General features: G+C 38.3%; 1 protein-coding gene across 2 annotated transcripts in view; it reads right to left on the minus strand.

Moving 5' to 3' along the window:
- Hfm1 (helicase for meiosis 1) overlaps nt 1–22,793 on the minus strand; it is an 89,164-nt gene that overhangs the window by 65,370 nt on the left and 1,001 nt on the right. For both annotated transcript variants that reach the window (XM_037209270.1, XM_028867366.2), the window contains exons 2-6: nt 19,879–19,976; nt 19,322–19,434; nt 17,803–18,109; nt 4,952–5,214; nt 4,656–4,703 (exon numbers count right to left, since the gene is read on the minus strand). In XM_037209270.1, coding sequence (XP_037065165.1) covers nt 4,656–4,703; nt 4,952–5,214; nt 17,803–18,109; nt 19,322–19,434; nt 19,879–19,949 — 802 coding nt within the window. In that variant the 5' untranslated portion in view covers nt 19,950–19,976. The remainder of the gene's footprint in view (nt 1–4,655; nt 4,704–4,951; nt 5,215–17,802; nt 18,110–19,321; nt 19,435–19,878; nt 19,977–22,793) is intronic.

The following is a 22,793-nucleotide window of genomic DNA, read 5'->3' on the forward strand; positions in this document are numbered from 1 at the left end:
CTTCTTCCCCTGTTAGAAAGTTTAAAAATATTAATAGGATAGTAAATCACCCCATTCTCTAAAGTGAGACTCTATTGCCAGATTCAGGAATATTAACGGCACTCTTCTTAGGAAGTTGCAATTGGCCAACTACATTTATTAGCGCCATATGCAAATGCATTACTAGATCTAAGTCACTCCAAAAAAAATGAGTTCCTACAAGTGAGGCCTTTAGGATTTATTAGTGGGCAGGAACAATGGCTCAGTAGTTAAGAGTACTTGCAGCTCTTGCAGAGAACTGGAATTCTGTCCTAATACCAACATCATGTAGCTCACAAACACCTGTGATCCTGTTCCAGGGGATCCATTGCCCTCTTTTGGATTTCATAGTCACCTTCATGCAGGTAGTGCATATATAGACAAGCAGGTACAGACCCATACACACAAATGAAAATTAATAAAAACTTTAAAATATATATTTCAAAGAACATAGTTGTCTAAAAACCTTATTTTTATGATGTACTTAAATACTCATGGGTTGTTGTAGTAATGCTTTTTAAACTTTAAAATTGGATTATATGACTTTTCTGTCTAAATTTCCCCCTTTCCCTTCAAGAAAATGGCTACAAGGCCCCTCATCCTATCTCCCAACTCTCCCTCCAATCTTCCACCAGCCTTTATTGCTCTGACTTCAGATCCTCTGTTCTTTTAACCTCAGACTCTTCTCCTCTAGTTACAATGGGCTCTACTATTCAGAACGTCAGCCATGACGTACCTGCCATGACATCTCCCCATCTCTCCTCTGTCTTCATGCCTCATTCTACTCTCACGTCTCCTTTGTTCTTCCATCCATTGCTTGTGTCTCAATCTTAAGGAGGTTTGCCCTGTTTACTTTATTGAATGCTGTATCTGGAGCCTTCAATTCCAGCAGTCTCAATTTAATTCTCTTTTACCTGTTCTACGTTTTCTTTCCCCGTGGTACTCATCTCCTTCTAAAATATCATCTGACCCAATTTTTACAGTTACTGTTCAGATCTACCTCAGCCCATCTTCCACTGCAAGATTAGCAGTAACTCAAGGACAAGGACTCATTACCTCTTTTCTTAATTGGCATATCCACAAGTTCAGAACAGTGCCTAACTTAATGTAGGTTTGCACTTACTAAACCATATGGTTAATTTCTAAATCTCCACTTGACTTTCAGCATGTCATAATATTGTCATAATATATACAGACAAGCACACACACAAGTGAAAATAAAAACTTTAAAAAAAATATTTTAATTATGTGACAAAATAAAAACAAAATTTAGAGTTAGTCAGAGTCCACCAGCTTTTTAAAGAACCGCATTTTCCCTCAAGGAATGTTTTTCCATATAAAATATTTATTTATAACAAGCCTAGAAGTGGCCTATCATGCTGGTTTTTCTCCCATTAGCTAGGTCTGCATCAATTTATATTCACAAAAATGAGTGTTTGATTCCGAGTACAGGCAGATCCAGTCTCCCAGTGCACGACAAACTCCGCCGTTAATGCATCATCTATCATCACTGTGAACACTCAGAATCAAGTTTTCCTTTTGTCCGTGACTCCCAGCAGCACCGCTGCAATTGTCTGCTACACTGGGGCATCTGCACAACTGAGGAGGCAGTGCCACAGCAATCTGACCAAACTTGGGACGTCCTGAAGATTCAGCTAGAGAAACACACCGAGAAAGACCCCACAAGGACCCACGTCTAAGCAGTCCACAAACGCTGTCTTTTACTTTGAACACATTCAAATAACGAAGTACACAGATCAGCGAATTTGACAATATATGAAACTGTTAAAAAACAGACCAATGGATACAAGTATAGACATCTATCTTTGTAGCTCTACTGAAGTGTGAAGCACACTGAAGGGTGCTGTAACATGAAAAGTCTTTAAAACTTTTCAAAGGCTAGTATTAAATTATGAAGATTTTTCTAACAAAAGAAGAACATCCCATTATACAAATAACCTGTTGTGTGATATTTTGATTGTGTTCTGACAAATAAAGCTTGCTTGGAGTCAGAGGGTGGAGCTAGCCACTAGCTGACCATAGAGGTTTGGAGGACTGTAGCGAGAGGAGATAGAAAGTGGTAAGGCAGGGCTGGGAGAGGATCTCAGACCTTTTGGTGGGAGGAATCGGAAAGGTAGGAAGTGACTATGGCTGCTCCCCTGCTTCTCTGATCTCTCAGGTTTTTATCCCAATATCTGAATCCTGATTTTTTATTAATAAGATTAATTAGATTTATGATTCAATAACCAGATAATATTTTAATTATACTTTTGAGATATAATTACATTTCTCCCTCCAAACCCTCTCCCTGTCCCCCTTCAAATTCATGGCCTCTTTTTCAATGTTACTGTATGCATATATGCTTGTATATATACTAGAATAGAATAGAACATAACAGAAAATAATAGAACATAATATATTTTTCTAAATATAACCTTCTCAGTCTGTATAATGTTATTTATATGTATGTTTTCAGGGCTGGTTAGCACTGAACAACCAAGGGGAGAGACCACCTCTCCCGCTCCCAGCGTTCCTCAGTTGTCTATAGTTCTTTGGGCAGGGTTGAGGTTTCCTGGACTTTTCCCCGTCCACTTGGCCATGTCCATTGGTGCCGTCCTTGTTCAGCTCACGTTTGGGTGGTCATGTTCCCCAAACTTTATGAGTATAGTTTCCAACGTTACTAGGAGTCACACTCACACAGGAAGCTCCCTGGTCCTTTTGGCTCTTACAATTGTTATCCCTCCTGTCCTGCAATATTCTTTGAGTCTCAGGGATGATGCTGCTTTGGTAAAGTGATGGCTGCAGGTTCTTCTCTGAGATCCATGAATTCACTAACACTGAGATGGGAGCTAAATTTCCAGTACCAGCATGGCCTCCCTCTTACTGAGTTGGTCTTCAGTCCAATTAGAGAGCTGTTGGGTACCACCAAGGTACATGTGCCATTACTGCACCCTTATGATTATTGTACCATGCTGGTTATTGATGTGGTTCATAGACATCATAGCTGATCAGTTGGTTGCTCCCTCTTTTGGAAGCTTGCATGTACTTTCTGGTCCTATGAAAGCTAGTCCTCAGAGATGGGATATTTAGGTCTAACTAGACAATAGTTAATTGCCTACTACTAAACTGTTTCTTATTTTCCCCTTCTACTGGTGCAAATACATATGTGTGTCTTAGTTAGGGTTTCTATTGTTGTGAAGAGATACCATGGCCGTGGCAACTCTTATAAAGGAAAAACATTTAACTGGGGTGGCTTACATTTTCAGAGGTTCTATCCATTATCATCATGGTGGCATGGAGGCAGACATGCCACTGGAGCTGAGAGTCCTACATCTTGTTTCACAGGCTACAGGAAGTGGTCTGTGACACTGGGAGTAGCTTGAGCATGGAGACCGCAAAGCCCCCCCCCCAGTTCCTCCAACAAAGCCACACCTCCTACTAGTGCCACTCCCTTGGGGGCCGTTTCCTTTCACACCCCCACAACGTGGCACCCCAGAAGTTGACCTCGGGTGTTTTTTCTTAGCTCTCTACTTCATACATTGAGGCAGGCTCTCTTGCTAAAACTAGAGCTTGCTGTTCCAGGCTATTCAAGCCAGTCAGCTTGCTCTGGTGATTCTGTCTCCACCTCTCTAGTTCCATGACAGGCTGCTGTGCCAATCCAGCTTTTACTGGATTCTGAGATCTGTTCCCTGTTTGTGGAACTGTAGAGGATGGATTAGGTGTTGTGGCCTTGTTAGAGCAGATGTGTCACTGGGAGTGGGCTTTGGCCATTCTCAGGCTCTCTCTCTGCCTTCCACATGCTGATCCAGATGTGAGCTCTCAGATGCTTCAACCAACATGCCTGCCGCTTTTTGCCACTCTGCCCTGCCATGATGGACTTAGCTCTCTGAAGCTGGGAGCCCAATTAAACGCTTTCTTTTATAAACTGCTTTGGTCATGGTGTTTGATCACAGCAATAGAAAAGCAACCAAGACACTGCTCGGTATCTGAAATTCACTTTCTGCTTTTCAGATGTAAAAGGGATATCACCACCAGAATATTCTGAATACACTCAAGTATTTACATCAGAAATACTCAAACATGCAAACTTGACTATTCCTTTCTTTTTTGTTTTGTTTTGTTTTGTTTTTCAAGACAGGGTTAATCCATGTAGTTTTGGTGCCTGTCCTGGATCTCCTTCTGTAGACCAGGCTGACCTCGAACTCACAGAGATCCACCTGGCTCTGCCTCCCTAGTGCTGGGATTAAAGGTGTGTACCACCATCGACCAGCCCATTCAAAACCTTCAAATGAAGCTCCTTCTAAAATAGTAAAAATGTCCTCAAATCCACAAAATGTCCAATTTGCTTTGAGTTCTCCTATTTGATTTAATACAGTATCTCTATTCTTGTTCCACCAAAAGAAATTTTTTATACATAAGTAAATTTCTGTGTTTAAATTGTCAGAATGAAACAGTTCTCAAACTGGACCAGCCTGCAGACCACACTTGAAGTAGCACTGACTATCATACAATGTATCTCTTAACATCACCCAAAAGATTTACTTTTCCATCTTTTTCTATGCTAACTAAAATAAACACACAGGAGTTGAATGAAACAAAACATTTTAAATATATAATTTCATAAAAATGAAGGATACGGATTTCTGTGACAGCCTTCAAGGAACTTAAGCCATTTGGGGTTATACCTAAAAACAAAAGATACTACATATTTATATGGATATTTTTAACCATTTCCATAAAACAGCTCCAATAAATTTTGTATAACATTTTACTGAGAAGTTAAAATATAAAGATACAGCTACAAAATAATGCAATATAATAAATGCATCAATTCCACATGGAGAGAGAACTTACTCTATTTTGTATTCTCCATTATGCTAATAAATGCAAATTAGTTTGTATTTTCACAAAAAGCAACTGAATAAAAAATTACCTTGAATGTCATGAGGCTGAGACGCAATGGAAAAGGATGGCACTTTGAATATGTTTTCTCCAGTTTCAGAAGCAGAAAAAGCATCATTTGCTTTCAATTTATTTGTAGAATATTGGAGTTTCTGCTTCCTATTGCTACTGTTCCATGATTTCTCTTTGTTTATTTTTGTTTGGGCTAGTTTCACTGGGCTAATATGAGAATCCAAGTTTATATTTTCATTAGCATAATCACATTCATGTATATTGTCACATGTTCTAAATAATCTGGAAAAAAAAAACACCATGGTTTCTGCTTCTAATATTTGCTTAAAAACTAGCACAAGATATCCACTTAAAAACATCCAAAACTACAGTTTATCACAGATTTATGTCTCTTCATTTTCCTAAAACTCATCTAAGATTTTTGTGGCAGCTTGTCTCCAAGATGGCTCCCATGATCCTTGTCTCCAAGTAGTCACAGCTTTGATGATCTACAAACTGTGTCACTACATCAGAACTGAACCATGTAAATGGTAGAGCACCCTAGTATGTAGTGCTGAAGTGACTTCGAGGCTAAGTCACAGAGACACTCTCCCTTCCCACAGGGGTTTTGGATAGCTCATGCTGCGGAGAGTTAATTAGCATACCATGGAAACATTTAAAAACCCTGGAGAGGCCCATGTGGAGAGGTACTGAAGACTCCGGCCAACTGAGTCAACACCAACTGACAGACAAAATGAGTAGTTGACAAAAACAGACCAAGAGTCCTTGGGAAGTGTCAGGTAACCACATACAACATGGCATTTTGTTTGTGGCCCCTTGCAAAACCCCAATTATGCTTTTTCATGGGAGACCCCAGACTCAAACTACTAATTAACTTGATCCTAACTCATAAAAAAAAAAAAACTAACAAAGCTTACTGTTGTTTTAAACCATTAAGTTTTGAAATAATTTGTTCACAGCAATAGATATCTAATTAAACTGATGGAAATCAGCTAAGTGCTGAGGTGGGACGCCCACTAAATAAACTATAATAACAGCAGTTTCTCTAATCAGGTTACTGTAGGATGCAAAGGTCCTCTTGTAGGGTCCTGGCCTAGTAGATAAAAGGATTCAGAAGGAGCGCAGAAGGGAATCTGATGATTTATTGGAGAGAATAATAAGGCAGCCAAAAATGTTGTCTGCACAACTGTGAGGAAGGATCTAGAAAGAGGAGCAACACTTTCTGAGCTTGAAGTTAGAAAGCAGACAAGTTCACTGGCAGGTCTGTGAACAGCTGCATGGATGGAGGGGCTTCTGTTCTATGTCAGTGGTGACCCCCAACCATACAATTATTTTCATTGCTACTTCATAACTGCAAATGTGTTGTTATGAACTGTAATGTAATACCTGTATTTTCTGATGGCCTTAGGCCACCCCGGTGAAAGGGTCATTCGACCCCTAGAAGGGTCATGACCCACAGGTTGAAAACCAATGCTCTAAGGGGACAGTTTTTCCTCCCATTTTTATAAATTGCTTTCAGTCATATTTCTTTTCATTTTTCAGCCTTAGGTTGAAACAGGATTTTAGGTTAATAAAACAGGATTTTATCTTTAACACAGTCGTGTGTGTGTGTGTGTGTGTGTGTGTGTGTGTGTGTGTGTGTGTGTTTTCTCTGGAGAGATTCCCCAGCCATGACCAGACACAGAAGGTGTCTGTTATCTACATTTGTAAAGGGTATTACTGACAAGCAAAACTTGTCATTTGTAAAGCACATAACTATCAATCATGCCATTTGTGCCAGAAGATGCTGATACATACATTAATACGTGTAGTTCCTGGTCAACCAAATCTGTGTTGTATACCCAATTTACCTTCCCTACAAATGGAAAAGAAGTAAACTAAGTTTATTTATTCTTATTTTTTTATTTAAAGAATTTTTGATATTTTTAAATTTTTTATATGTGCAGGCATCTTGCCAACATGTATATCTGTGTGGTGTGGTGTGGTGTGTGTGTGTGTGTGTGTGTGTGTGTGTGTGTGTGTGTGTGTGTGTGTGTGTGTGCATGCCCATGGAGGCCAGAAGAAATCCCCTGAAATGAGAGTTATTGATGGTTGTTAGCTACCATATGGGTGCTGGGAGTTGAACCAGGTCCCCTGGAAGAGCAGCCAGTGCTCACACCCACTGAGCCATCTCTCCAGCTCCATGAACTAAGTCTATTAACAAACCAAACTACCCAAATATTACTGTGAATTGAATGAGAAACGTCCCCATAGACTCTGATATTTGAACCCTTGGTTCCCAGCTCATGGAACTGTTTGGAGAGGTTTAGATGATGTAGCCTTGTTGGAGCCTGGCACTTCAGGTTTCTCTTTCTACTTTGTGCTTGCATTTGAAGACGTTCGCTCTCAGGATGCATTCTTATTCTTCTGGAACTAGGGGCCAAAATATACTTTATGTATGTTGCCTTGGTCATGGCATTTTATTACCCAACAGAAAAATAACTGATACACACATCCATATTTCTTCATAAAATTCTTCAAAACAAGGAGACACCATCTTCACAACTATTCTTTGTCATGTAACTGACAAAATAGTTTGTTCATGATAGCCTTAACATGAAGTAAACATCAGGATTCCTAATGCGATACTCACAACTTAGAGAGACTGTCTGGAGTAAGAATTGAGGAAAGAATGAAATAACAGTGCTTCCCAATTGTCCAAAGTAAATACGGCCAACACGACTTTGGAATATGCACTTGTAAATGTCAAAATTCTTTTTGTTGTTTTCTAAAGCTTTTCACTAAAGTTTTATCATACTTAGCCAGGTGGTGGTGGCACACAACTCTAATCCCAGCACTCAGGAGGCAGAGACAGGCAGATTTCTGAATTTTAAATCTGTGTTCTACACAACACAGTAAAACCCTGTCTTGAAAAACAAAAAATTTCATACAAAAAAAAATCTATAGGGAATAAATACAAAGGAGCCCTGTGCAAAGACAGAATTTTTTAAATTTTTAATTTTTGTACTTAGTCTTGATATATTTTTGTGTAAGAAAAAAAACTAAATCTTTCAAAAAAATCTACACAAAAATTGAGAATAAACTTTGTGAAATTTCATACTCAACTGCTGACAATTCTATCACTGAAGACAGAAAATTCAAATACAGATAGGTGATAAACAGAATCCATTATAAAATGATCCTGGGAATGAGAAATAACTTATGCCCTAGAGTGACTCCATACACCACACCGTGATATTGGTTAAAATCAATGACTGGAACCAGGCAAATCTGGACTTAAGTACAAACCTCATCCATTTTTTTAGGTGGGTGATTTTAAAGTTATTATGAGTTTTAAATAAGTTTAATAAACTATATAGGTATTATTTAGATTCCAGTTACCAACATTCTATGGAGCTTTCTAGTCCCCTGAAAATGCCTCTCCATGAAGTCCTTTATGTCTTCAACTTCACTGATACTTTATTTTCTCCAGTCTTAAAAAACATGGCTCTGCGGCTGGGCATTGGTGGCGCACGCCTTTAATCCCAGTACTCGGGAGGCAGAGCCAGGCGGATCTCTGTGAGTTCGAGGCCAGCCTGGACTACAGAGTGAGTTCCAGGAAAGGCGCAAAGCTACACAGAGAAACCCTGTCTCAAAAAACCAAAAAAAAACAAAACAAAACAAACAAACAAAAAAAAAAACATGGCTCTGCCCTGAAAGCTCTTGCCTCTTAAAAATCCTTAGTTCTTTCAGTTCTCAGGTACTTGGAGGTTGAGACTTGTTTTCTTTATTCTAAATCTAGATCATTAATCTGCTTTAACCATAGTGTCTATACTATCTATAAATATCAGTATCTTTAGTGTTTTGCCACTTATCAGTTTCTGGTTACTTTAGAATCTTGTTTCTTCATGCTATAATCTGTCATCATCCCATTACTTCAAAATTCATGCAGACACATTCAAAATATATCTCTCATTTTCTTAGGCAATTAATTTCCAATCCATCCTCTTTCACATGGCTTCAGTGACATGTTGTCACTTAATTTGCTTAATATAATTACCTCCAGCAGAATCCATTTTTCTTCAAATGGCATTTCATTTTTCTTAATAGCTAAAAACAAAAACACTGTGTATATACACCACCTTTTAAACATCTAGTCCTCTGTTGGTAAACACTTAGGTTTGTTCCATTAAGAGCCATTATGAGCAGTGTAACTATCTCTTTGATATGTTAACTTGGGCATTTGTTCAATGGCTGACAGCTTCCATTCACACCAGCAGAGTATAAGGTTTCCCCTTTGTTCACATCTTCACCAGCATTTCAGCATTTGCTTTTTTTTTTCCTTTTGGTTTTTTCAGACAGGGTTTCTCTGTATAGCCCTGGCTGTCCTCGAACTCATAGAGATCCGCCTGCCTCTACCTCCCAAGCGCTGGAACTAAAGGCATGTGTCACCGCTTGTTGTTTTCTTCATGACTGCCTTTCTGACTGGGGTGAGATAAAATCTCAATATAGTTTTATTTGCAATTCTCTGATGGCTAGTATTGTACACTTTTTCTGTGTTTATTACACAGTTGTACTTTTCTGAAAACTACTCATTTCATTAGCCCATTTGTTGAGTGAATGGAGTGTTCCAAAGAATTGGATTAAGTTCTTTTTTTTTTTTTTTTTTTTTTTTTTTTTTTGGTTTTTCGAGACAGGGTTTCTCTGTGTAGCTTTGCGCCTTTCCTCGAACTCACTTGGTAGTCCAGGCTGGCCTCGAACTCACAGAGATCCACCTGGCTCTGCCTCCTGAGTGCTGGGATTAAAGGCGTGCGCTGCCGCTGCCGCCGCCGCTGCCGCCGCCACCACCACCGCCGCCACCACCGCCCGGCTTTAAGTTCTTTATATATTCTAGCTATTAATCTGGTCAGGTATATAGCTAGCAAAAATTTCCCATTCTGTAAGCTGCATCTTTTGATTGTTTCCTCTGTATCAATTACATTAGCATAATTTCATGAGCAACTGGACTTTTCAGAAAGTGTATACTTTTGCTGACATCATAAAGTGCTTTTCCTACTTTTTCCTTTAATAGTTTCAGAGTCTAACATTAAAGTGTTTATCTATTTGGAGTTGGATTTCATATGTGGTAAGAGATACTTAGTTTCATTCTTTCATAGGCAGAAATCCTGTTTGCCCAGCATCATTTGTTTAATAAGGAGTTTTTTTCTCCAATGTGTATTTTTAGTGTCTTTGTAAAACATCAGGTGGCTACAGCTATACAGGTTTGAAATTTAAAATTTTATTATTAATTCTATGAAGGGTGATACTGGAAGTCTGATAGGGATTACACCAAATCTTGCTTTTGGGTGTATAGCGATCTTCAGTGTTAACTCTGATCTGTGAGTGTGGGAGGTCTTTCCATCGCCTAGTGTCTCCCTCAGTTTCTTCTTCAGTATTTTCGACTTTTCACTGCAGACATCTTCCACTTCTTTGGCTAAACTTATTCTAAGGTATTTAATTTTTTGAGGCAGTTGTAAATGGATTTCCCCCCCTTGATTTCATTACCGATAATATATTTATTGGTGGTATACAAGAAGGCAAGCAACTTTTGTACACTGCTTTTGTATCCTGCTACTTTTCTGAAAGTATTTATTAGATCTAAGAGTTTTCTGGTGGGGTTCTCAGAGTCATAGAGAATCATATCACCTGCAAATAACATTTTGATGACTTCCTTTCCTATTTGTATCCTTTTATCTCCTTCTCTTGTCTTATTGCCCTAGCTAAGGCTTTAAGCACTATTTTGAATAAGAGTTGAGAAAGTGAGGGACTGGAGAGATGACTCAGAGGTTAAAAGCATTCTTACTCTTCCAGAGGACCAGAATTAGATTCTTAGCACCCAACGTAAGGTGGCTTACAACTGATGGGTGATGTCACTCTGCATGCTGTGAATGTGTTGTTCCCACTGGTTGATAAATAAAATGCTGATTGGCCAGTAGCCAGGCAGAAAGTATAGGCAGGATAAACAGACAAGGAGAATTCTGGGAAGAGGAAGGCTGAGTCAGGAGTCACCAGCCAGACACAGAGGAGATGCTGCCAGCCACTGCCATGAGAAGCAAGATGAAAAAGTACTGGTAAGCCACAAGCCATGTGGCAACTTACAGATTAATAGAAACGGGTTAATTTAAGACATAAGAACTAGATAGCAAGAAGCCTGCCATGGCCATACAGTTTATAAGTAATATAAGCCTCTGTGTGTTTACTTGGGTCTGAGTGGCTGCAGGAGCCGAGTGGATACAGGAAAACTTCAGCTACACATAATCACCTGTAGCTCCAGCCCCTGGGGATCTGTTTTCTCTGGCCTCTACAGGTACCTACACCCATTATATACACTCACACACATCACAAGATTTAAAACAAAATAAACTTGCACCATTAATCCCCGCACTAGGGAGACAGAAGCAGATGGATCTCTATGAGTTTGGGGCCAGCCTGATCTACAAAGTGAGTTCCAGGACAGCCAGAGCTATAAATAGAAATCTTATCTCAAAAAAAAAAACAATAATAACAATAATAATAATAATGAATATTTTTTAAAGTGGAAAAGATGAACACCATTGTCTTGATTCTGATTTTAGTAGAAATTCTTTGAGGTTTTTCCCAATTAGTATAATACTAGCTACCAGTTTGTCATGTATAACCTTCATTATGATGAGATAGTCTATTCTAATTTCTTTGGGTTTTCATCATAGAGGTTAGATTTAGCTGAAAACCCTCCTCTGCATTCAATGAGAGGATGGTAATTTATGTCTGTGAGTCCATTTATGTGATGCATTACACATAAGGCCTGTAGATACAACTGACCTATGCTCTTTTGTTCTTGTCGTGTCTTTGGTTTTGGTATCAGGGAACTACTGGTTTTGTTAAGAGTTTGGTAGCATCCTTCCTTTCTATTTTATGAACTGGATTGAGAAGTACTGGTGTTAGCTCTTCTTTAAAGGTCTGGTAGAATTCAGCAGAGATTCCATCTGGACCTGAACTCTCTTTAACTGATTTTGTTTACTACTGTTTCAATATCATTGCTTATTATAGATCTGTTTGTCTCATTTTGGTTTAACTTTGGTAGATTATATGCATCTAGAAATTCATCAATTTCTTTTATATTTTCTAGTTTACCAAAATATAAGTTTTTAAGGTATGTTCTAATTATTTTCTGAATTCTATTTGTATCTGTGGTAATGTCCCTCTTTCAAGGTCCAATTTTATTAGTTTGGGTGTCTCCCTTTTTCTTTTGGCTAGTTTGATTAGGGATTGATTATTTATTTATTTATTTATTTATTTATTTATTTATTTATTTATTTGTTTGTTTTTCGAGACAAGGTTTCTACAAAGGTAGCTTTGTAGACCAGGCTGGCCTTGAACTCACAGAGATCTACCTGCCTCTGCCTTCTGAGTGCTGGGATTACAGGCATGCGCCACCACCCCCGGCTATTTATTTATTTATTAAAGAACTAACTCTAATTGATTCTAAGAATGAATGTTGTTGCTTATTCTTCTGCCCTGATATTTCTTTCCAGATATTGATGTTGACTTTGGCTTGCTTTTCCAAGGACCTAGGGTTCATCACTGTTTACTTGAAATATGGTTTTCATCTATTTATTTTTGAGATATGGTCTCACTGTGTAGCCCTGGTTAGCTTAGAGCTTGCTCTGTAGAGTATGTGGTGAGTCTCTTGCCTTTGCCTCTTGACTGCTCATATTACAGGGTATGTCACTTAGTGCCTGTTATCTTTGTTTTTGTTTGTTCTCTTTTATGTAGGCATCTGAAGCATAAACTTCCCTCTTATTGGCCACTTTCACTGTATTAAATAAGGTTTGGGTATGTTGTATTTTCATTTCACTTGATTTAAGAATATTTTGTTTTCATTTGATTCAGGAATGTTTTGTCTGTTGTTCAATCTCCATGAGTTTGTGTGTGTTCTTTAGTTTCTTTTGCTATTAATTTGTAGTTCTGTTCTATAATGGTCAGATTGAATATAAGAAATTATTTCAGTTTTTATACATTTGTTAGATGTGCTTTCTTTCCTACTACAGAAAATGTTCCATTAGGTGCTGACAATGTGTATTCAGCAGTGTTTGGATGGAATTTCTGTAGATGTTTGTGAGGTCTTTGATCTTTGATGCTATTTAATTCATGTTGTTTCTAACTAAGTCTCTATTGTTCTATTTTATCAAATAAAGACTTGGGAGCCAGAGGCACAGAAAGCCCAGCTGCTTCCTCCTCCACCATCATCCCTATAGCCTTATGGATATGTTTATGTTTCTCTATATCCAGAGAATTCCTTCAAGTATCATATATAGTGCTGACTAAGTGGTATGAATTCTTTAGTTTGTTTTTGTTGTGGAAAGTCTTTCTCCTTTAATTATGGCAGACAATTTTTCTGGATATAGTAATCTGTATTGGCAGTTAGTGACTTTGAGAGATCAAAATGATTCATTCCATGCTTTCTGGCTTTTAAGTTTGTATTGAGAAATCTGCTACTATTCTGATAGGTTTATCTTTATGCCTTTGTTTTTATGATTAGTATTTTAAATAAAATGTCACAGGGAGTCAAAGCACAGCCTCCATATGAAAATATAGTAATCATCAATGAAAAAGAATCTTCTCAACTCCAATCATTGTAGGAAATAGAGAAACACTGATAGTACTGTGTTTATTAAGATAGAAGCTACTTGGGTATGAGAAATAAAAGAGAAAACAAGTAGTTAATATTAGGGTTATAGAAAGAGAAATAGAGGAGGTAAAAGTAAACAGCAACAGATAACAAAAGGAACAAGGTTGTAGCTCTGGCTAAAGGCAGACTGAAAGAAAAAAGCATAAAGAAATATACAAATTGGATCTGACCCAAAATCCTCCTCCCCCAGGACTAGCTTTCCTGGTACCAGAAGATGCCATACAAACTCCCATAGGAGGGAAGAAATGTGGAGGCTCACAGCGGCTTCCTAGTAAGACCTTACTCAGGGTCAGAGAATCTGGGTTTGCTTTACCCAGCAGGGCTGAATAATGGGATGATTTGGCCACAGGTGTGGTTATCAGGTGTTTTGAAGGGTCTACACTTGGCTGTATGGTGTGCTTTGATCTTGAAAGGGGGAGGTTTTTTGCCTTGCCGCTCAGCATTATATAAAAAGCCCTTTGGAATAAACCTCAAGGAGGCTGGGTATTGACCCAGGTGTCTCCCAAAGCTATCCTGTGTCTCTGTCTTTCTTGTCCTCTCTGCCTATATTTCTATCTAATACTTACTCATTCCTCTCTCCTCCCGACAAGAACCTTTTGACAGGTCAGAGATGGACTCTGACAAGGGAACCGTCAGTCCTACCCAGCTATGACATCTATTAACCCCAACAACACCAGCATGGCATGATAACGGTGATGATACACTGTGTATACTAACAAAATTTGCCTGAAGATCAGAGAACAGAATAAGCCACTAGATTAAACATAGAGGGCAGGCAGGGGTGGCACACACCTTTAATCCTAGCACTTGGGAGGCAGAGATCCATCTGGATCTCTGTGAGTTCAAAGCCAGCCTGGAATGAGATTGACTCAGTCTAGGAGAGAAACAGAGCCAGGCAGTCATGGCACACACCTTTAATCCCAGCACTAGGAAGGAAGTGAAACAGCTGGGCAGAGAAAGGTATATAAGGTATGAGGAGGAACAAAGGCTTTTTCAGGCTGAGGAATCCTAGAGGTAAGAGGTGGCTATGGCTTGTTCCTTTGTCTCTCTGATCTTTCAACATTTACCCCAATATCTAGCTCCAGGTTTTTTATAAGACCATTTTAGAATTCATACAACAGATAACCCTAAGGGTGCATTAGTGGCACTCATACTTGGTGAGTCTTACATTTCTAATTGGATGTTAAGACTTGCTCAGCAGAAGAGATATCATCTTGTTACAGGAAACCAACCAACTACCCAGGGCTAGTGAAGTCATGGATCTTGATGGAGAACCACTACTTTACTAAATCAACATAATCTCTAACATCATTCAAAACACTTGTTGGTCCTTATACCCACAGAAAACATATAATCTTCATTCTTCATCAAAAAAACTCAGCCGGGCGGTGGTGGTGCACACCTTTAATCACAGTACATGGGAGGCAGAGCCAGGTGGATCTTTGTGAGTTCAAGGCCAGCCTACTCTACAGAGTGAGATCCAGGAAAGGCGCAAAGCTACACAGAGCAACCCTATCTCAAAACAAAACAAAAACAAAAAAACAAAAAGAAAACTTCTCTTTGCAACAGACTGAGACCATTACAGAAAAGTCTAACTAATCAAAATGCAGAGTTGTGGAGCCTAATTTCAATGGATAAATCTGCAAAACACTCCCAAACCCAGGTATCAGGGAATCCAGTGGAAGAGGGGAAGAAAGATTGTAAGAGCCAGAAGGTCAGGGAGTTTGTTGTGAGATTGTGTTTCCTAGGAATGTCAGAAGCTACAACCCGTAAAGCCCCCCAATATGACTGCTAAAACGTGAGCTGAATAAGGACAACAGACATGCTCAGAGGGATATGGGAGCAAGGAACCCCAGGAGGCCTCAATCCTATACAAAGAACTACAGGCAACTAAGGAATACTGAGAAGAGGAGAAACAGTCTTCCCCAGACAAGGGCAAACCAACTGGCCAATACTATCTGAATACTAACTGGCCAGCTCTGAAAACATACATACAAGTAACATAATCAGACTGAACAGGTTGTATGTAGAATATTATTTTAAGGTGTGTTAAATTTGTTTATACTGTGGAACACTTGTTTTAATGATGCAAAGATGTGTTGCATTTGTTTAACTCTGTGAGGCTGTGTGATTTTGCCTGTCTAAAACACCTGATGGTCTAATAAAAAGCAGGAGAAGGAATGGGTGGGGCTGGCAAGCAGAGAGAATAAATAGAAGAAACCTGAGAGAAAAAGGATCAAGGAGCAAGAGGAAAGAGGAGGACACCAGGGACCAGTCACCCAACTACACAGCAGCCATGGAGTAAGAAGGAAAGAAAAGGTATTCAGAAATAGAGAAAGGTAAAAGCCCAGAGGCAAAAGGTAGATGGGATAATTTAAGAAAAACTGGCTAGAAACAAGCCAAGATAAGGCCAAGCATTTACGATTGCCTCTGTGTGTGATTGGGGAGTTGGGTGGCAGTCCCCCCCCAAAAAAGAGCAAAAACAACAACAGTTGTATTTATGTATTTAGGAAAATACATATACATCTATGCATATACATCTGTACATACAACATTTAATGAAAATAGAGACTATGCTTTTTGAAAGAGTAAGGAGTAAAGGCAAGGTTTAGAGGGAGGAAAGAAAGGAGAAATGATGTAACTTATTATAATCTCAAAAAATAAAACGTTGCATGAATCCTAAATGGTCTTATAATAAAAAACCTGGAGCCAGATATTGGGGTAAATGCTGAAAGATCAGAGAGACAAAGGAACAAGCCACTAGAGAAACTTCTCACCACTACCAAATCCTCAGACCAAATGGAAGGTGAGATCCTATCTCCACAAATCCTCTGATTTAAAGCCTCTGAATCCTCAGCTGAAAAACTCTAGTTCCTGTTTCCTCATGCCTTCTATACCTTTCTCCACCCAGCCATTTCATTTCCTTCATAGTGCTGGAATTAACAGTGTGTGTGCTTCCCAAATACTGGTAGCAAAGACATGAGATCTCAAGTACTGGATTAAAGGTGTGTGCCATCACTGCCTGGCTCTGCTTCTCTCCTAGACTGAATCAATTTCATGCAGTCCAGTGTAGCTTTGATCACTGGATCTCTGCCTCTGCCTCCTTGAGTGATAGGATTAAGGGTGTGTGCCACCACTGCCTGGCCTCTATGTTTTATCTAGTGGCTAGCTCTGATCCTCAGGCAAGCTTTATTTGACACAAATATATCACCACAATAAAAGATATAACTTTAAAAAGAAAGAAATACAATCAAAAATATAATCTAGAATAACTCCAGCTCTCAGGAGGCTAAGCCAGAGAAACTACCCAAATCAAGAGAGACCAAGAGCAAAGTAGGACAAAAGTGGTCTGCTAAAGTAAATTGTTTCTGTTTTCACGTTGTTTTCTCCTGTATGTTAAAAGCAGTAGGACACTAACACATGTGAGATCATACAATATACATACTTAGTCTCTGTCCCTGGTTTGCAACATTACTTTTAATCTATTCATCCACTGATTTGTGAAAAGGGTCATTTTGGAGTATAGACAAAAATATATCGTTTAGAACCAAACATGGTAGCACATGCCTTGAATGCTGGTACTCAGGAGGTGACGACAAGAAGATGTCTATATTTTTGAACTCACCTGTGTCTACAGAGTGAATTCCATTTCACCTACACAATGAGATCCTGACTCAAAATAAAACAACCAGTGTGTGTGTGTGTGTGTGAGTGTGTGTGTGTGTAGGGTTAACTAGAAGCAGGTTTCACACTGTTTTAAAATGAACTATAACATATTTTAGCTTTCAGTTATAACTTTCAGTATGGCTAAGTATTAACAGATATAATAACCCACCTAAAGAAAACTGAGATTCCTCAGTTCATTTTAAGTATTAAAGGGCACCAATAAGAAAAGTTTGAGAATCTTTGCTCTAATCATGTATGTTGTTAAAATAACTGTCACACTACGAAACATTCAGTGAGTTAGTTTTAGCAGCTCATTATCCTTGCCTTTATGGTAAGTTTTAAGTTCTGAAAGACGAGAACTGAAGACTCCTGTGCACAGAACCCCAGGCCTGGCAATGTCTGGCACATAAACTACTGTTGCTACTGTTTTTCTCAACAACCTATTAAATTTAATTCTTTTCCGTGTTCACCTAATACTCAGATTTGCTCAGCGTATTATGTAACTAGTTAGTTACCCTTTTTTGAATGCTGATGTGTACTTTCCTCTATCTTCTGCAGCGTTAGGGAATTTCAGATCCCCAGGACCACTCTTTGCAGGTGGATTCTCAGTGCCCATGTGATCTTTATACTTCTGAGAAGAGCCATAGAACAGTGTGCCAGCAATATGGGATGAGTCATTGTTACTTGATCCTCCTAATTTCAGGTGATCCTGTTTATGCACATTACAGGGAAAATGGAATTTTTGTATTGGTGAAATACAACTTTTGTCTTCATTAATGATCTTCAGATTTGATGCTATCATTTTTGGCATCTTTCCTTGGCCTAGGATAAAAGAAATACACTAATTATTATTACATATTACATGTTCTTTGTGAAAAGAATTTTCTAAATAATGACAGAAAATTTCAATTAAGAGTTTCTAGCCGGGTGGTGGTGGCGCATGCCTTTAATCCTAGCACTTGGGAGGCAGAGCCAGGCGGATCTCTGTGAGTTCGAGGCCAGCCTGGGCTACCAAGTGAATCCCAGGAAAGGCGCAAAGCTACACAGAGAAACCCTGTCTCGGAAAACCAAAAAAAAAAAAAAAAAAAAAAAGGAGTTTCTAAAGAGGGCCAGTGACATGGTTTAGTGGGTAAAGTATCTGCCATCAAGCCCGAGAACCTGAGTTCTGTCCCGAGGACCCACATGGTGGACGGAGAGAACTTACTCCCACAAGTTGTCCTCTGACTTCACAAACACTGTGGTAGTACCCCCATAAACACAGACACTAAGTAAACATAACAAAATTAAAAATTTTCTAAGAAGCTTACTAGATAAATACAAAAATTAAAAGAATCAATACAATAATAAGATAATCTGTACTACTGTAGTCATGAAATAAAGATGGTTGTTTCTGGAGGCAGACACAGACAGACCTCTGTGAGTTAGAGGCCAGCCTCATCTGCATAGTGAGTTTCAGGCTAGCCAAGGCTACACAGTGAGGCCCTGCATAAAAAAATATTATTATACAAATTCATATGCAAGCATATGTAAATTATGAGTCATAATAAAACATTAAAAATTTGAATATTATCATATAAGAAACATACATTGTTTGAACATGCTTGTTTGGGGGAAAATTTTTTTGTAGTATTGGGAAAGACTGAGGCCCTCCTATATGATAAGCTCATGTTCTGCTACATCATTAGCTTAACAATGTTTAAAATAATCTATTATACATAACCTTCTGCATCTTGGTGTTTTTCACTGAGAACACTTCAGAGATCTGGCTCTCAGAAAATTGTACTTTTTGTAAAGAACAAGACAAAACAGAATTGCATTAGCAAGTTTTAGTATTCATAGAGCAGCAGCACAAACAAGTACGTGATAGTGTATTATGCACTGTGTGAATGTGTTTGTAGAGAAGGTGAATGTTCTAGACCTTGAGATTTGATGCACAAGCAAAAAAGGAATTAATACTTCAATACATTAGTAAATTTTTTTTTATACTGACATAAACTACATGAGTTTGGCTTCACAAGAAACATGACAACTTACTTAATAGTTTATAACTTTCAATTTCTTCCTCTAACTCCTGAGTATCTGGAATTTCTGAAATCAGTGGAGCTGGAGGGAGAAACCAATCCAGTGATTTTTCCTTAACTGGAAGGCTATACAGAAAAATGTAAATATGTTAATAAGGACAGGCTATCAAAAACCATCTATTTATTAAACATTACTCAAATACAAACTCTTAGACAGACACTCCATAAACGAACTGTCACAGACTTGCTTTGTCCCTGTATGTATGGCAATGCTCTCAACATCTTGCCCTGTGTGTCACAGGACGGATGCACACTGCTGTATGAGGACCGCTGGCTGAATGATAGCTGTGAGGCTACTTCATTTTCTCCTCACTCAAATGTTAGCATTTCAAGTACTGCATACAACAAATTACTTGTGACATATTGCACCTAAAACCATGGGCTATCAACATGTAAATGTCACCATTACTATATTCTAGATTATTCCTGTAACTATTAAGAATTAGAAGTCCCTAAAATTATAAAACTGAAAATAATACATTAGATAACCCTCCTTTCAGGCACACTTACTTTTCAGTTTCATCTGGGCTACTGAAAAATAAATTATCCATGGAAAAAAAGCAATTGCTTGATTTCAGCATTGTTGAAAACCAGACTTTGTCTGAAATCTACAAGAAAAAAAAAGGCAGTTTATATTCATTTACAGGAATGTAAAAAACAATTTCTGGACAAGTAAATGAGAATCATTAATTTCCCAGAATGTTTTCTAAAATATAATCACAGACAACTATTTAGCTTTGTCTTTCGAAAGTTCTTTGAAAACGCCTCATTATTCTCCGTTCATTCATGTTTTCCCACATGCATCCCTCCCTATACTGCACTAATGTTTAGAATGTACTTCCATTCTTCTCCTGGCAAATTCTAATACATCCTTCAGTGTGTAGGTCACCATTGTTAAAAGCATACATTGCTCCTTTTTCATTTCAATTATCACCCCCTGCACATCAAAACTATATCTCATTTTTCTAAATTCTGAAACATAATGAAGTGTTCTATAGGTCAAAGCAAGAAATTAGATGCACGAATCATAAAACATAAATTACATTTCCCTATTTTTAAGATTTATTTATTTATTATGTATACAGTGTTCTGCCTGCATGTATGTAGGCACACCAGAAGAGGGCACCAGATCTCATTACAGGTGGTTGTGAGCCACCATGTGGGTGCTGGGAATTGAACTCAGGACCTCTGGAAGAGCAGTCAGTGTTCTTAACCGCTGAGCCATCTCTCCAGCCCACATTTCCATTTCTTATGTGATAGTCAATACACTGGAAATTTGTCCTCAGGACAGAAATTCAAATTTTAAAACTACATGAGCACCATCTCATAGCAAAAGTGCATTACCAAGTTAGAATCTACGTTACCAAATTAGAGAGTTCTCTAGTAAAAACATAAAACACATGTAGGGTGAGGTTAGGAGGAAGGCCATTTCCAGTGTAGCTCTTGACAAAATGCCACAAGAGGCTAAATCCTGCACACATTTTAGGACAGTTCTTACTGAACCAGAATACTGTGGGTTTTTCATTGTTTTAGTTATTTGGGTTATATTTACTTTTAATACTCTTCTCAATTTATTAATCACCCAGTCACCAACAAAAAGAAGTAGCCCAAACTAAAACAAGTAAATATAATTCTATAAACATCTAAAACAATTTGACTGCATGATAAACAGAAGCCAAGGAAAACTGGGCAGAAAGTACAAGGGAATCATTCTGAAACACACTAACAGATCTTCACGTCTACTTATGAAACAATTTCAGAACTTGAAAACAGTTATCTGAAAAACCCATGCTAATCAACTTTGTATTTATTGTCCAAGAAGCTGCAAAATGCTTCCTGTCTAGTGTCAGAACTATATTTTAATCAACAAAAGGTTAATAAAGTAAAACCCATCAAGCGGGGTTTACAGGGCTCTACTACCTCAGAGTTTAAGTAGAAAAGCTCATTACTAACATGTATGATCAAGTTCTTTATTCTAAAAGAAAGTGGAAATAAGACAACAAAACAGATTTAAACTAACTTTAAATGTTACACTATACAAAAAGACCTCCCATATACACAGAAAATACTGTCACAAGAACATTTTTTCTAGTTCTAGTACAAAAGGTGGTATAACTTATTTTAGTACAGAATAAAAAGATTGTGTGTGTGTGTGTGTGTGTTTATAATTTTCTTTTATAATTTTCTATCCCCCAATCCTGCATTATTTTTCTTTATAACACTCATCTATAATTGGAACTTTGTATTTAGTTGTTTATCTTTCTCCCTGCAAAGCAAAGAAGGGATTTTTTTTCTTATATGTTTCAATAACCTAGAACAGTTCCTGACAGAGTAGATAATCAATAAAAATTCAATGTAGAAGCCAGGCGGTGGTGGTGTGGTGCACACCATTAATCCCAGCACTTGAGAGGCAGAGCCAGGCGGATCTTTTTGAGTTCAAGGCCAGCCTGGTCTACAGAGCGAGATCCAAGAAAGGCACCAAAACTACACAGAGAAACCCTGTCTCGAAAAACCAAAAAAGAAAAAGAAAAAGTCAATGTAGAATGAATGCACTAGCAATTAGCTATAATTCTAAATAAAACAATTTCAGTTAATTGGTTACCCACAGTTAATGTTAAGTTTAAATTTTTGAATTTTTCTTCTAGCTCAAGATTCATGAATCACACCATTAAGGATCTAAAAGATTGTAAATTTGGAACTTTCATCTTGTAAATAAATCTTTAAAAAAAACAAAAAACAAAAACCATAGTATCTAGCCAGGTGGTAACCCCAGCACTTGGGAGACAGAGCCTGGAAGATCTCTGTGAGTTCGAGGCCAGCCTGGTCTACAGAGCAAGATCCAGGACAGGCACCAAAACTACACAAAGAAACTCTGTCTCAAAAAACCAAAAACCAAAACCAAAAAACAAACAAACGAAAAATAGTATCTAAAATAAACCTTGTTACATTTGATGTAAGATGATAAATTTTTAATTAAAGTTTTAGGTTTAGATTGAGATATTTTAAATTTATCACAAAGTTCTTATTTCAGAGCTGGGCATGGTAGTAGAAGTCTAAAATCCAGCCCTGGGAAAGTGGAGGCAGGAGGATCAGTTCGAGGCTGGTCTCAGCTGAGGTCAGCCTGGGCTACAACAAAAAACAGGTTTCACCACAAAATACAGTGCAAAACTCAGTAAGTACTCAGTCACGAAGTAGTTTTACTTCGTGAGTGCAGTGTGTTGCTTGTAGAAGTGAGCACACACCTCTCTCTAATTCCGTCGGCAACTTTACTATCCTATTCTCCGTAATCATCTACTTATGTATAAACTGCGGGTTGTGGGCTCTCATTCTCACACTGAAGAACGCACACGTCGACGGGAGGGATCCCGGACAGGAACTCCCACCGAAGGCGGTGGAAGAGCAGAACCAGGACGGGCTGCCCAGTG

Source organism: Peromyscus leucopus, chromosome 10 (assembly GCF_004664715.2).
Source record: "Peromyscus leucopus breed LL Stock chromosome 10, UCI_PerLeu_2.1, whole genome shotgun sequence".
In the NCBI taxonomy this organism is placed as follows: domain Eukaryota; kingdom Metazoa; phylum Chordata; class Mammalia; order Rodentia; family Cricetidae; genus Peromyscus; species Peromyscus leucopus.